Source organism: Carcharodon carcharias, chromosome 2 (genome assembly GCF_017639515.1).
Source record: "Carcharodon carcharias isolate sCarCar2 chromosome 2, sCarCar2.pri, whole genome shotgun sequence".
Taxonomy (NCBI): Eukaryota; Metazoa; Chordata; class Chondrichthyes; order Lamniformes; family Lamnidae; genus Carcharodon; species Carcharodon carcharias.
The window spans coordinates 216,393,492-216,408,605 of record NC_054468.1 but is presented as its reverse complement, the minus strand read 5'-3'; the positions used below and the strand labels follow the sequence as shown (position 1 = coordinate 216,408,605).

The window sequence follows — 15,114 nt, the reverse complement described above, 5'->3', positions numbered from 1 at the left end:
GGCCATGAGTCATCTCCTCTGCCTAATGCCACAGGCCTCACAGTTAATGTGGATGACTACTTTCATGAAATATCAGGAAGCATGAGAAAGCTGTCAATCGCCGATCTACATAAGCATTCCACATCTGTTTCCCATACCGGCGTAGCATAATGCTGCCACTCCAGTGAGGGAACAGAGATCTAATACATGGCAACAACCCAGTCAACCAGCAGTAGCATTCATTCTATCCTCCACAAGTCACCCATGTCTAATAGAAGTTATCTGTTACCCTTAGAGAGCAGGAGAATGGGATTTATGCGTACAAGAGATATAGCCTACTTGAAAGTGGGCTTCAGCAAAGCTTTATTTACTTGATAAAGGAAAAGAGTTTTAACACAATGCATAATGATATCATTCAGCATGATTTAGATCTACAGGCCATGAGAAAAAAGCTGCCTTTTTGAAGAGCCAACAAGTATCCCCTTACGTATTTTAAACATACTCATGTCCCGCTACAGGGAAAAGATTTTTAGGCCAATATTTATTACTTCAAGTATCTTATTTTTCCAAATAATCACTGGTTCCTCACTCCAGACCAGACAACAGTGAACCTTTTGTGTCCCATTACCACCCCGCGGCATTAGACTGCAGATGAATGCCTGATGAACCCAAACTGTGCGATCTTGGAGAAGGTGGGAACGAACCGGGGGGGTGGGGGGTGGGGGGGGTCATGAGGAAATGACAGTGAAAGGGCATGACAAATGCAGGATAGAGTAACCCACCTATGGGAAGCTCTCCACCAATACGGCAACACTGAAAATATAAACACTGCTACAGGTTGGAAAAAAAGCAACGGGAAACTATTGAGGTAAAGCCTAGAAATGAAAATAATATGTTTAAAAGGTAGACTTACAATTACGTAAGCATTCTCATTATGATGTAGTTCCCTGAATACATCATGTGCTTCACATTTCTATTAAATACAAAGGCCACAATCGCTGCAAAATAGCAAGTGAAAGATCGGTTTCCAGAGCCTTGTCTTATTATTTAATAGTGTTCCTCAATGAAACATTATCAGAAGAAGGTGCTTTACTGGCAGATATTTGGCTTGGAAAATAGTTGATGGTGATGGTGTGTAGAAACAGAAGTGTTTTGTTGCCAAATTTTTCATATAACGAATAACTGGAGGGTACATCAATCATTAGATAATTAGGAGGACAGCTCCCATCTGGGATTCCCCCTTGTCTCCCACAAATCTAGTGAAGGTGAAAAGTTGCCCATTAACACGAAGCAAGAAAACCAAAAGAGACAGCCAGTTGATTTAGAGAAAGCATACTAATCGAGCATTTTGACAACGTGCCAAAAGAGACACACAAAAAAAATTCACGTTGACACCATAATTCGGCTCGTGTTTACCACATGGTGTCCAATAACACTTTTTCTTCCCAGCTTGAATTTCTTTTCTTCTGAAGGTGATGACAGCCTTAACTAATTGGGCCTTCCTCATGCACAAGCCTAAAAACTGAGTGTAACCAAACCTTTTGAACACAGTGGGTAGGGGAGCCCCACAAACTGGTTCTTCTGATGTTCCCACATGAACATCTTCCTCCAGTCATCACTGGGCCCAAGTGAGAAGCATCGAGCCCTGACTAATTCTTCCCTCGCTAGCCCATAGGACAATTGCAGCGTTTAACATTTAACTTAAAATAATTTTTTTTAAATTTTGAACCAAAATTCTGTACAACAAAGATCCAGATGAGATGAAGCCCTGATATTGCTGTGGAATGTAATCCAGAAGGTCTCAAGCAAAGAGAAAACAACAGGTTGAACAACAGAAATGGGATTTCACAATAACATAGCGGCACACAAGTCATTCATATAGTGGTTATAGTAGTTCTTGTGAACAGAGGAGTGATTTCTTTTGTAGAAGGTTGAGCTCCCTTTTAATATCATGACCGGGAATCTAAAAACATTCAGCTAAAATTTTGAGAATTGAAAGAAAGACTTAAGAGCATGAGAAGATTAGGAATAAGAGGAGTAGGCCAGACAGCCCTTCGAGCTTGCTCTGCCATTCAATAAGATCATGGCTGAACACCTATCTCAATTCCACTTCCCCCCCCAACCCGCCCCACCACCATCCCCCTTGTGCCTTGATTCCCATTGTATCCTAAATGCTATCAATCTCAGACTTGAGTATACACAATGGCTGAACATTCACAGCCCTCTGGGGTAGAGAATTCCAAAGATTCACAACCATCCAAGTGAAGAAATTTCTCCTTATTCAAGTCCTAAATGGGTGACCCCTTATCTTGAGACTTGGGCCCCTAGTTTCAGACTCTACGCCAAGGGAAAACAGCTTCTCAATATTTACCCTGTCAAGCCCTCGAAGAATTTTATATGTTTCAATGAGATCACTCCTCATTCTTGTGAACGCCAGAGAATTTTGGCCCAGTCTACTCAATTTCTCCCAAGATTGCCCTCTCATTCCAGGATGAGAGCATTTATACAGTTCCTTTCATGGCCTCAGGATATCCCAGAGTACTTGAAGGGCAAAGGAATTCTTTGCCACTTTTGTAAGGTAGGAAATGCAACAACTAATTCATACACAGCAAACTCTGGGTTATTTCTACTACATAATTATTTTATTATCAGGACTACCATATCAGCAGGCCATGTCTGGTTTAACCAGCACCAACCATTTAAATATTGGCAGAACAGGGATGTTAGTCTGTGATGCTGGCACAACCAAAGCAGAAGAAACCCCCACACAACAACAAAGCGATAACGATCAGATTACCTGTGAACCAATACAATTAACTGACACAACAGTACAGCATACCACAGCAAGAATGGAAGCAGCCTTTCAGCTCACAATTCCTAACTATGACAAGTTCCCAAACTCAATTATATTCATAGACAGAGCAGGGGCTATGTCAGTCAGGATCATTTGCAGGCTCAGTCATTCTGTTGTGTCCCCACTTATATCTGGTTACAAAAGCATCCTCAGAACGAGGGGTGCCTGGTCCTGCATTACCATCCCGTTCGATTCCCATAAGGGGTTCTCACATAGTATCCAAGTGAAGGCAGCTTCAGCACAAACAGGAATCCCCACTTTGGATTTGCATTGCTGCTGCATTAAGACTCTCATTTATAATCAGGGCTCATTCGAAGCATTCCTGAAAAACGTCTAGGGTATCCGTGGGTGGCTCAGATGGTGGCATTCTCATCTTGAAGTCAGAAGGTTATGGATTCAAGTCAAAATCCAGCTGATGCTCTCGTGCCATCCCAAGTCAGTGCTGCCTTCTGCATTCCAGAGGGCAGTTAAGAGTCAACCACATTGCTGTGGGCCATGTAGGCCAGACTGGGAAAGTCAGCAGATTTCCTTTCCTTCCCTAAAGGACATTAGTGAACCAGATGATTTTTTTTTTTTTACAAAAAAAATAATAGTTGCCATGGTCACCATTACTGAGGATAGATTGATATTCCAGATTTATTGCATTCCACCAGCTGCTATAGTGGGATGTGAACCCATGTCCTCAGAACATTAGCCTGGGCATCTGGATTACAAGTCCAAAGACATTACCACAATGCCACCATATCCCGATTGCCAGTATTACCATACTTCAGATGAACAGAAGTCCCAACTGTCCTCTTAGGTGGGTGTAATAGATGCAATGGCACTCTTTTCAGAGAAGGGACGTTATCACTGAGGTTGCAGGAAATAATTATCCCTCAACCATCGCTCAAAAGCAGATGATGTGATCATTATCTCCTTGCTACTTTTTGACCTTACTGTGTGCAAATTGGCTTTCATTTCCTGCACTGCAGCAGTGACTACCTGTCAAAAAGTACTTTCATGGACATAAAGCACATCCTGAAGTGGTGAAAGGCAATATGTAAACCCACCTCTGTCATTCTAACTCCTCTGAATCTGAGAGTAATGTGCGGTGAGAGAGACCAAAAGCCGGGGGTGGGGAGGGGGAAAGAGAATGAAGGAACAAATGAAACTAAAAATCTGAAAACCCAGTGAAAGTTACTTTAACTAGATAACAGGCAGTGACAAGTAATTTTCTGGTTTTTTAATCTCTCTTCTCAAAGAGACCAAACGGCAGTAACTAACTGCTGTGCGTTTTCCATTTCCAAGGCCAGTTCAAAGTGCCTATAACCGTTGAGATGAAAGTTACTGCATCCCACATAGCAGGATGCCACCCCCTCCCCCACCCCCAATAACCTACAGCTTGAAGTTATCGATGTAAAAGGGAAACACGGGGATATGAGTTTCAATAAACTGCTGATAATGCACAGAACAGGACAATAAGGGAAGAAAAATTTAAATAAAACACGTGAAAATCCAGTAAAAGTTTAAAGTTAGGTAACAGGTGGGAAAAAAGTATATTTGTTTGTACTTGTTTCCAGACAGAGATTCAATAAAGTAATTCGAACAGAAACTGACCTCCCCCGATGCGGCTTCCCCCCTTAAGTCAAATATAGTATTCGTATTTGCTTTTTTTCTCCCAGGGCTTTCCCTTTTGAGTAAGGACAGAAGAGTAGTGGTGAGCTCTATGGCCTCAGGAATGGTGCAACTGGACTGTTTTCACTTTGGTGAATCTTTCAGTAAACAATTCAGCAAATATACATCCCAAAGTGGTAGATGTTCAACTGACTGCAGCACTGTCATAATCCACCATGGCCAGAATTCCCTTAATACCGCACTACAGCTGCAACCTGGTAGAACTTACAACTGAGCTTGCTCAATGATTCAGCAAATAAATGAACAGAGGGGGTGTAATACTAAATGGCACAAACAAAAAGGTGCCTAGCCTTTGCTTAGGTTAGCTGATCTCGACAGGGGGAGTATTTGGATATTACAACTGGCCTTTAGTAGGTTCAGATCGGGGGGGGGGGGGGAACCCGCCACCGATTGCTACTTAGTGTATTACGATAATATTTGCATTTATCTAATGTCTGGTTGCATCATAATGTATCAACATGAATTACTTTTGGAGTGCAGTAACCACTATGGAGATTAATTTAGCCACTTTTCTCTACCTGAAATGTCCAACAAACAGGAATGAGATAAACCATCAATTGATTGTTTTTTTGTGATATTGGTTAAGGGAGAACTTAGAAATCCTCGCTCATGGATCTCTAACATCTACTTGAACAGGCAAGATGGGGCCTCTTTTGAATGTATCAACCAAAAGATAGTACTTCCATCAATGCAGCCTGAGTGCAGTACTCCATTGGAGTGTCAATTTAGATTACACACTGAAGCTGTTGATGGAAGGCTCAAACCCACAACATGTGAGCAAAGGAGCCAGGCTGACTCTCAGCTTATTGGGCAAGGGGAGCACTGGGTCCCATTTCAATGTGATACCCCTTCTTGAAGGAGCAGCCTACTGAGAGACACTTTGAGTTCACACATAAAGAGTGGGGGAGGCTGTAACATAGTGGTGTTGTCACTGGACCTGGTGCTCTAGAGACCTGGGATAATGCTCTGGGGACCTGGGTTCAAATCCCACCATAGCAGATTTGCAAAATTTGAATTCAATAAATTAGAAGTGGTCTAATAATGACCATAAAATTATTGCCATAAAAACTCACTAAGGCCCTATAGGGAAGGAAATCTGCTGTCATGTGACTCCAGATCTATCAATGTGGTTGACTCTTAAATGAACAAGGGCAATAAATGCTGGCCTATGACACCCACATCCCATAAACAAATAAATAAAAGAGGTCACTGAACATACTGGGGAGCTGCTGGTCCTTGTAGAAGAGTGAATGCTTTGAGGATAACACAGGAGGAAATGGATTGAGAGGGGGGGTATTTAACATTAAAGTAATCAAGATTTGAATACAAAGGGAATAAATAAGACTTGCACTTACAAACAAATAAATATTCAGGCTGGAATGAGTTAAAGGCAAATTTCATAATTGGGTATGCATGAACTCTTATACAGTCACTGCCTCAGCTATTCTGCCATCGTCTAAATGCACAAATCATCAAATTATATCTCAACATAAGCATTTTTTGAAAGAAAAATTTCTGATAAACATTCTATCAGTTTTATTGGCTAAATTTTTTTTTGCAAGTTGAACAGTGAAGGTCTCAGTGAAACACAACCTCTTGAAGGTTGGCAACAAAGGTTAAACAGATTTACACAGAGAGTGCACTCAAGTGATAATCTCACAAAGGGGTTAACAGGAGATCACAAACAATCAGGGCAAAGATGTAATCATAAAAACAAAAAACTGCGGATGCTGGAAATCCAAAACAAAAACAGAATTACCTGGAAAAACTCAGCAGGTCTGGCAGCATCGGCGGAGAAGAAAAGAGTTGATGTTTCGAGCCCTCATGACCCTTCCACAGAACAAGTTCTATGGAAGGGTCATGAGGACTCGAAACGTCAACTCTTTTCTTCTTTGCCGATGCTGCCAGACCTGCTGAGTTTTTCCAGGTAATTCTGTTTTTGTTCAGGGCAAAGATGTGCTTGATTTATTGCTACCCTGTGGATCCAGAGATGAGATGACAGCCTTGGGGGAGGACACTCCCCTTGTCGGGCAGGGGCAGTGGGCAATGGTCTACCGCCTGCGAATGGCCCCCCCCAACCATGATTTCATGCTAGCAAGCCAGCCAGAGCGAACCACGCGCTGAGAGCCTCAGCACTGCCGGCGTGGGGGGGGCATTGGGGGGTGCCTCAGAGAGCTGAAGGATTTAAAAATTAAAAATAAAGATTTGAAAAATAAGGGAAACATGTCCCCAATGTGACTCCGTCACATGAACAGGGACATGTTAAAAACAAGTTTTTAAATTTTTACTGTTTTTTTATTCACCGTTGGAAACTTCATCCTGCCTGTGGATGAGGTTTCGCAAGGATGCAAAGGCTGCCTGGCCTATTTGCCCACCCACCAACTGTGAGGTTGGACGGGCAGCGAAAAGTTCAAATTAATTCATTGACTGATGGGCTGAATAGCCCTCTTCATTGTTGGTGGGAGCACTGCCGACTCTCGCGCGCCCACCGACCGAAATATCACGTGAGTGCACGATGACATCGGGTCGCTCACCCGACATCACCACCCGCTATTTCAGGCTCAAGAGGGTCGGGCACGTGCCCACACGCCCAGCTGAAAATCCTGCCCTTGAAATCAATCCAAGATACCCATTAGTTTTGGTCATATGTACTGTAACACTCAAGGTCTTATTTTGTTTCGAGGACAGAGGGAGGGGTTTTTTTTTTTACATCAACTACAATAAGAACTGACCCCGGATGCCAGGGCACTTCAAGCTGCCGATGCACAATAACATCCACTCTGAAGGATTAATGATTGCAATGTCCTTACTACAAGGTTATTATGGGATAATCAACATTTAATTGCCAATAAATGATGAATATCCTTGTGCCTTACAATGGGAAATGAAGACAAGACATTGAACACTGCAAGTGCAGAGATCCCTATTGGAATTCAGTCCAGGTCACTTCTGTGTCCGCTTGCTTGTACTATCCAAGACATCTACTTTTGGAATCTGGAAGACGTACAACAGTGAAACTAACCTTGGAAAGTGGGTCCGGATGCAGTTTGGGGCAGGGAGCCTTCTGGGGCCTGTCCTCCAGGGTAAAACTTCTGATTGTAATATTTGGGTTTGAAGGTGAATTGCTGGGATTGGCCACGCTGTACAAGCATCATCAGTGGTTGTGACGGCAGAGGCATCAAGCTAAGAGAGAAAGACACCAATGAGAGTAGTTAAATTTTTTTTAAATGATCTGCAACACAGTCACTATGAAATACAGCAACATTTAGCCATCAAAAGTTGTCATTTAAAAAAGTAATTTTCTTCTAAAAATAGAATCAGTTTATACTCCGTAGAATCATTTAATGGTTACAGTACAGAAGGAGTCCATTCTGTCCTTTGTGTCCATGCCAGCTCTCTGCAAGAGCAATTTATCTAGTCCCACTCACCCCACTCCCTTCCCTATTGCCTGGGGGGACACAGTGGTGTAGTGATAATGTTGCTGGGCTAGTAGCCCTCAAGGACCAGGCTAATGGCCTGGTGACATAGGTTCAAATCTCACTATGGGAGGAAGTGACAATGTGTGGGATGCATTTGGACAGTTAAGATTCCTCTTGATTGCTTACCTGCCCTACAGCCAAGGGATTTGCAAGGACACTGATCCAAAGCCAGCAGAATCCTTTTCAGCATATATATCTCTCAATAATATCATTGGGACCTGACTATATTTATTCAAGAGTGCTGAATGGTCAGTTTCCCATCTAGCTAACACAATGCCAGAGCAGATCAGGGGCCCTGAGAGACAAAATAAAGTAACTTGTAATCATTTATACTACACACCACCACCGCCAACCCCCCCCACCCCCCCACCCCCACACACACACAAACAACCTAATCATCTTCCACACACTCACCAATAGCTCCATGGGACAGTTTAGCAGCCAGTTCCCCAGATGTACCTATTTGGCAAATAGACTGTGGGGGCTGGATTCTGCCAAGGAGTGGCAGGGAGGGGCAGCAATTTCTCGCTACCCACCGGCATGCCGGTCTTCCGCCATATTCCTGCCTCTGACCTAGTTTCAGGGGAAGCTTCAGGGAGGGGCAATGGCTACCCAACTGCCGGTGTGGAGTGGCCAATTAAGGTGCCAACTGAGAGCACTCTTTATATGCCACCTGGATCCACTCTCCTCTGTCCCCTCCCCTCCCCCAACAATATAGCTGCAGGCTGTAGAAGGAAGGCTGGTGGTCTCCCAGGAGCAGGCCAAGGAATGCCAGAGGCACATCCCAGCCCAGCATGCATCTGCAGGTCTGCAAGAGCTCCAGCCGCATGCTATCCTGTGGTAGGATTCTCCTTCCACCGTGATGGCCTGGTAGCTGTGGCCATGATTTCCTTTGTTGAATTTTCAGGAGGCTCCTCCATGTTGAGGCTGCAGGCCCTCCCGATTGAAAGAGCCCTCCCAATTGCAAAAGCCCTCCCGATTGGAAGAGCCCACCTGGCATCCTTAACAGGATGGCTAATTAGGAGGCCACCTCCAGGAAGACTGCACCAACAGACTCGATTTCAGCAAGTGCGCATTTGGGACACCCATTTGGTCCCAATGTCTAGGTCCCGAAGCCCATGGGAACCAGGCCTGTGAGTTTCCTTCTTAAAACGGGTGAGGTTTGAACTGACATCAAAAGTCACCTACTAAGGACTGGACCCCAATTAAAATTGGGGTAAAGGATAGATAAAGCTTGGTTAAAAACAAAAAAACTGCGGATGCTGGAAATCCAAAACAAAAACAGAATTACCTGGAAAAACTCAGCAGGTCTGGCAGCATCGGCGGAGAAGAAAAGAGTTGACGTTTCGAGTCCTCATGACTCTTCGACAGAACTTGAGTTCGAGTCCAAGAAAGAGTTGAAATATAAGCTGGTTTAAGGTGTGTGTGTGTGGGGGGCGGAGAGATAGAGAGAGAGAGAGGTTGGGGGGGTGGTGTGGTTGTAGGGACAAACAAGCAGTGATAGAAGCAGATCATCAAAAGATGTCAACGACAATAGTACAATAGAACACATAGGTGTTAAAGTTAAAGTTGGTGATATTATCTAAACGAATGTGCTAATTAAGAATGGATGGTAGGGCACTCAAGGTATAGCTCTAGTGGGGGTTTTTTTATATAATGGAAATAGGTGGGAAAAGGAAAATCTTTATAATTTATTGGAAAAAAAAAGGAAGGGGGAAACAGAAAGGGGGTGGGGATGGGGGAGGGAGCTCACGACCTAAAGTTGTTGAATTCAATATTCAGTCCGGAAGGCTGTAAAGTCCCTAGTCGGAAGATGAGGTGTTGTTCCTCCAGTTTACATTGGGCTTCACTGGAACAATGCAGCAAGCCAAGGACAGACATGTGGGCAAGAGAGCAGGGTGGAGTGTTAAAATGGCAAGCGACAGGGAGGTTTGGGTCATTCTTGCGGACAGACCGCAGGTGTTCTGCAAAGCGGTCGCCCAGTTTACGTTTGGTCTCTCCAGTGTAGAGGAGACCACATTGGGAGCAACGAATGCATTAGACTAAGTTGGGGGAAATGCAAATGAAATGCTGCTTCACTTGAAAGGAGTGTTTGGGTCCTTGGACGGTGAGGAGAGAGGAAGTGAAGGGGCAGGTGTTGCATCTTTTGCGTGGGCATGGGGTGGTGCCATAGGAGGGGGTTGAGGAGTAGGGGGTGATGGAGGAGTGGACCAGGGTGTCCCGGAGGGAGCGATCCCTACGGAATGCCGATAAGGGGGGGTGAAGGGAAGATGTGTTTGGTGGTGGCATCATGCTGGAGTTGGCGGAAATGGCGGAGGATGATCCTTTGAATGCAGAGGCTGGTGGGGTGATAAGTGAGGACAAGGGGGACCCTATCATGTTTCTGGGAGGGAGGAGAAGGCCTGAGGGCGGATGCGCGGGAGATGGGCCGGACACGGTTGAGGGCCCTGTCAACGACCGTGGGTGGAAAACCTCGGTTAAGGAAGAAGGAGGACATGTCAGAGGAACTGTTTTTGAACGTAGCTTCATCGGAACAGATGCGACGGAGGCGAAGGAACTGAGAGAATGGGATGGAGTCCTTACAGGAAGCGGGGTGTGAGGAGCTGTAGTCGAGATAGCTGTGGGAGTCGGTGGGTTTGTAATGGATATTGGTGGACAGTCTATCACCAGAGATTGAGACAGAGAGGTCAAGGAAGGGAAGGGAAGTGTCAGAGATGGACCAAGTGAAAATGATGGAGGGGTGGAGATTGGAAGCAAAATTAATAAATTTTTCCAAGTCCCGACGAGAGCATGAAGCGGCACCGAAGTAATCATCGATGTACCGGAGAAAGAGTTGTGGAAGGGGGCCGGAGTAGGACTGCAACAAGGAATGTTCCACATACCCCATAAAGAGACAGGCATAGCTGGGGCCCATGCGGGTACCCATAGCCACACCTTTTATTTGGAGGAAGTGAGAGGAGTTGAAGGAGAAATTGTTCAGCGTGAGAACAAGTTCAGCCAGACAGAGGAGAGTAGTGGTGGATGGGGATTGTTCGGGCCTCTGTTCGAGGAAGAAGCTAAGGGCCCTCAGACCATCCTGGTGGGGGATGGAGGTGTAGAGGGATTGGACGTCCATGGTGAAGAGGAAGCGGTTGGGGCCAGGGAACTGGAAATTGTTGATGTGACGTAAGGTGTCAGAGGAATCACGGATGTAGGTGGGGAGGGACTGGACAAGGGGAGAGAGAAGGGAGTCAAGATAACGAGAAATGAGTTCTGTGGGGCAGGAGCAAGCTGAGACGATCGGTCTACCGGGGCAGTTCTGTTTGTGGATTTGGGGTAGGAGATAGAAGCGGGCCATCCGAGGTTGGGCGACTATCAGGTTGGAAGCTGTGGGAGGGAGATCCCCAGAGGAGATGAGGTCAATGAGCTCCGGGACACCCTGGTCCACTCCTCCATCACCCCCTACTCCTCAACCCCCTCCTATGGCACCACCCCATGCCCACGCAAAAGATGCAACACCTGCCCCTTCACTTCCTCTCTCCTCACTGTCCAAGGACCCAAACACTCCTTTCAAGTGAAGCAGCATTTCACTTGCATTTCCCCCAACTTAGTCTATTGCATTCGTTGCTCCCAATGTGGTCTCCTCTACATTGGAGAGACCAAACATAAACTGGGCGACCGCTTTGCAGAACACCAGCGGTCTGTCCGCAAGAATGACCCAAACCTCTCTGTTGCTTGACATTTTAACACTCCACCCTGCTCTCTTGCCCACATGTCTGTCCTTGGCTTGCTGCATTGTTCCAGTGAAGCCCAACGTAAACTGGGGGAACAACACCTCATCTTCCGACTAGGGACTTTACAGCCTTCCGGACTGAATATTGAATTCAACAACTTTAGGTCGTGAGCTCCCTCCCCCATCCCCACCCCCTTCCTGTTTCCCCCTTCCTTTTTTTTCCAATAAATTATAAAGATTTTCCTTTTCCCACCTATTTCCATTATATAAAAAAAAAACCCCACTAGAGCTATACCTTGAGTGCCCTACCATCCATTCTTAATTAGCACATTCGTTTAGATAATATCACCAACTTTAACTTTAACACCTATGTGTTCTATTGTACTATTGTCGTTGACATCTTTTGATGATCTGCTTCTATCACTGCTTGTTTGGCCCTACAACCACACCACCCCCCCACCTCTCTCTCTCTATCTCTCCGCCCCCCCACACACACACCTTAAACCAGCTTATATTTCAACTCTTTCTTGGACTCGAACTCAAGTTCTGTCGAAGGGTCATGAGGACTCGAAACGTCAACTCTTTTCTAGATAAACCTTGGGTCAGTTTAATTTTGGTGGTGGAAGAACTTCTGGAAACAATAATTCTGGACAAAATTAACAGTCACATAGAAAAACGCAGGTTAATTAAGGAAAGCCAGCATGGATTTCTTAAGGGAAAATCATGTTTGACTAACTTGCCGGAGTCTTTTTGAAGAGATAACAGGGAGTGTTGACGAGTGCAATGCTGTTGACATGGCATACATAGACTTCCAAAAGACATTTGATACAGTGCCACACAACAGACTTGTGAGCAAAGTTATAGCTCATGGAATAAAAGAATAGTAGCAACATGGATATGGTATTGGCTGAGTGACAGGCAACAGGGGGTAGTGGTTAATGGATGTGTTTCAGGCTGGAGGAAGGTCTGTAATGGAGTTCCCCAGGGGTCAGTTTTGGGACCCTTGCTCTTTTCTGACATATCTTAATGACCTCGACCTTGGTTTCCAGGACATAACTTCAACATTGTAGATGACACAAACTTGGAAGCATTGTGAACTGGGAGGAAGATAGTGTAGGAATTCAAAACGACATAGACAAGCTGGCGGAATGGGCAGGCAGGTGGCAGATGAAGTTCAATGCAGAGAAATGTGAAGCAATTCATTTTGGTAGAAAGAACATGGAGAGACAATATAAAGGGTACAAATCTAAAGGGGGTGCAGGAGCAGAGGACATGAGTGTAAATGTGCATAAGTCATTGAAGGTGGCAGGACAGCTTGACAGAGCGGTTAATAAAGCTGTATTAATAAAGGCATTGAGTACAAGAGCAAGCAGGTTATGTTGAACTTGCATGAGACACTACTCCAGCCTCAGCCTGAGTATTGTGTCCAATTCTAGGCACCACACTTTAGGAAGGACGTAAAGGCATTGGAGAGAGTGCAGAAAAGATTCAGGAGAATGGTTCCAGGGATGAGGAACTTCCCAAGTATGAAGATAAATTGGGGAAGTTAGGACTGTTTTCCTTGGAGAAAAGAAGGCTGAGAGGTATTCAAAATCATGAAGGATCTGAACAGAGTAGATAGGGTGGAACTGTTCCCATTCGTGAAAGGATCAAGAATGAGAGGGCACAGATCTAAAGTATTGGCAAAAGAAGCAAAAACAATTTAAGAAAGAACTTTTTCATGCAGCGAGTGATTAAGGTGGAATGCACTACCTGAGAGTGTGGTGGAGGCCAATTCAATCAAAGCATTCGAAAAGGATTTAGACTGTTATCCGAAAAGGAACAATGTGCAGGGTTATGGGAGGAAGACGGGAGAATAGCACTCAATGAATTGCTCATTCGGAGAGATAGTGCAGACACATGGGCTGAATGGCCTCCCTCGCCGCCTTAACAATGCTGAGGTTCTCTGATTCTGTGATGCTGTGTCTCAAAGATAATAGCACTACTAAGAACAGACCAAATGGGACGCAAAAATAAAATTGTGCATTGACAGGGACCGTTCCGGAAAGCGCACATTGTCGATTTAAAACTTGCACCTGACTTTCATCATTTTTACTACTACTCTTGTGTGATAGAAACAGAATACATAATAAGGGTATGTGGAGTGTGATTTATATTCTCACATACAGTTCTGGCTATCACTCACTCAGTAACTTTGCTGTGTGTGAGCTATCATGATAGCACTGCCATGGGATACAAATTGTGGATTATCCTCCTATACCTATACTGCTTGTAACCAATATCTATCTACCCGATTATGAAGCTTTGCAGTACAAATCAATAATAAATGTGGCTTCTGCATTGAACAATTTCACCCAGGTCACTTCAAGCTTTTACCACATAAGGCAAATAAAATCTAAATTTGGTAATGGGAGAAACCACAAACCTATATTTATGAAAAGCAGCGACACATCATTCAGGATATTAACATAATAATCTAAAGCGCAGGTATTAATATGTAACTCATTTATTTTTCTTATTTGTTTTACCTTCATGGAAATAAATGATAAATACTGTCTTTTTTCAGCCGTGGACCTTAAAACATTTTTTATTGCTAGTTAGATTTCGGGGGTTATCATTTGATTTCATGACTGGTACAAATGTGAGGCTTTACAAGATAGTCATGTCTTAATAAGTTTCCTTTAATTTGAAGTGAAACAATGCCCTGAGTAGGGGGATGGTGAGATCATACTATACTGTGACTGGAGACAGGCCACATGACCTGGTTGTCCTGAGGAATTAGGCCCAGGCCAAGACCTACAGAAAATTAAGTGCCAATTTTCACACTTTGACACTAAAGAGGGGCAGCTGTTTTTTCTGGACACAGAAACCCATGGACACAGAGACCTGGAGAGGGAGACAGACACAGCTGCTGCTGTGAAAAGCAGAGGTAAAGACTGTTTGTGTTAGCCGCCAAGCAGGGCACTGAAGAAAAGTGATTTTCTGTTTGAAGAGGCAGCACTTGAGGAGGCTTGAGGTCCAAACAGCCTTGTTGCTTGAAGTCGGTTCGGAAATACTCACAAGACTGAGGAGGCCACTGGAAGGTAGCCCTGGAGTAGTACAGAGATGGAAGCCTGCCTCAAAACGAGGAGTTTGGAACTGAGTCTTCAAGGTTACATATCTGCTGGGAGGGCGGTGTAATGCACAGGCAGATCATATGTTAATGAGGAAGTACCTTTTCTGTAGTTTGGTGTATTCATTGTCAATTAAGTGATGTTTGGTCTTTGTTGATTTTCGTTGGTTTGTTACAGTAAAAGTCTTAAATCGTGAAATCTTGTGGGGTTCTTTCCATCGGTTGCTGGGAAATTCATATCTCTTTTTAAAAGTTACCGGTCTCTATACATAACCCAAATTCGATCTTTTGTTAAGATGAT

General features: G+C 44.4%; 1 protein-coding gene across 4 annotated transcripts in view; it reads right to left on the bottom strand.

Moving 5' to 3' along the window:
* The window catches only part of ltbp1 (latent transforming growth factor beta binding protein 1), a 383,746-nt gene that overhangs the window by 300,939 nt on the left and 67,693 nt on the right, over nucleotides 1-15,114 (bottom strand). For all 4 annotated transcript variants that reach the window (XM_041215598.1, XM_041215616.1, XM_041215607.1 and 1 more), the window contains exon 4: nucleotides 7,533-7,693. In XM_041215598.1, coding sequence (XP_041071532.1) covers nucleotides 7,533-7,693 — 161 coding nt within the window. The remainder of the gene's footprint in view (nucleotides 1-7,532; nucleotides 7,694-15,114) is intronic.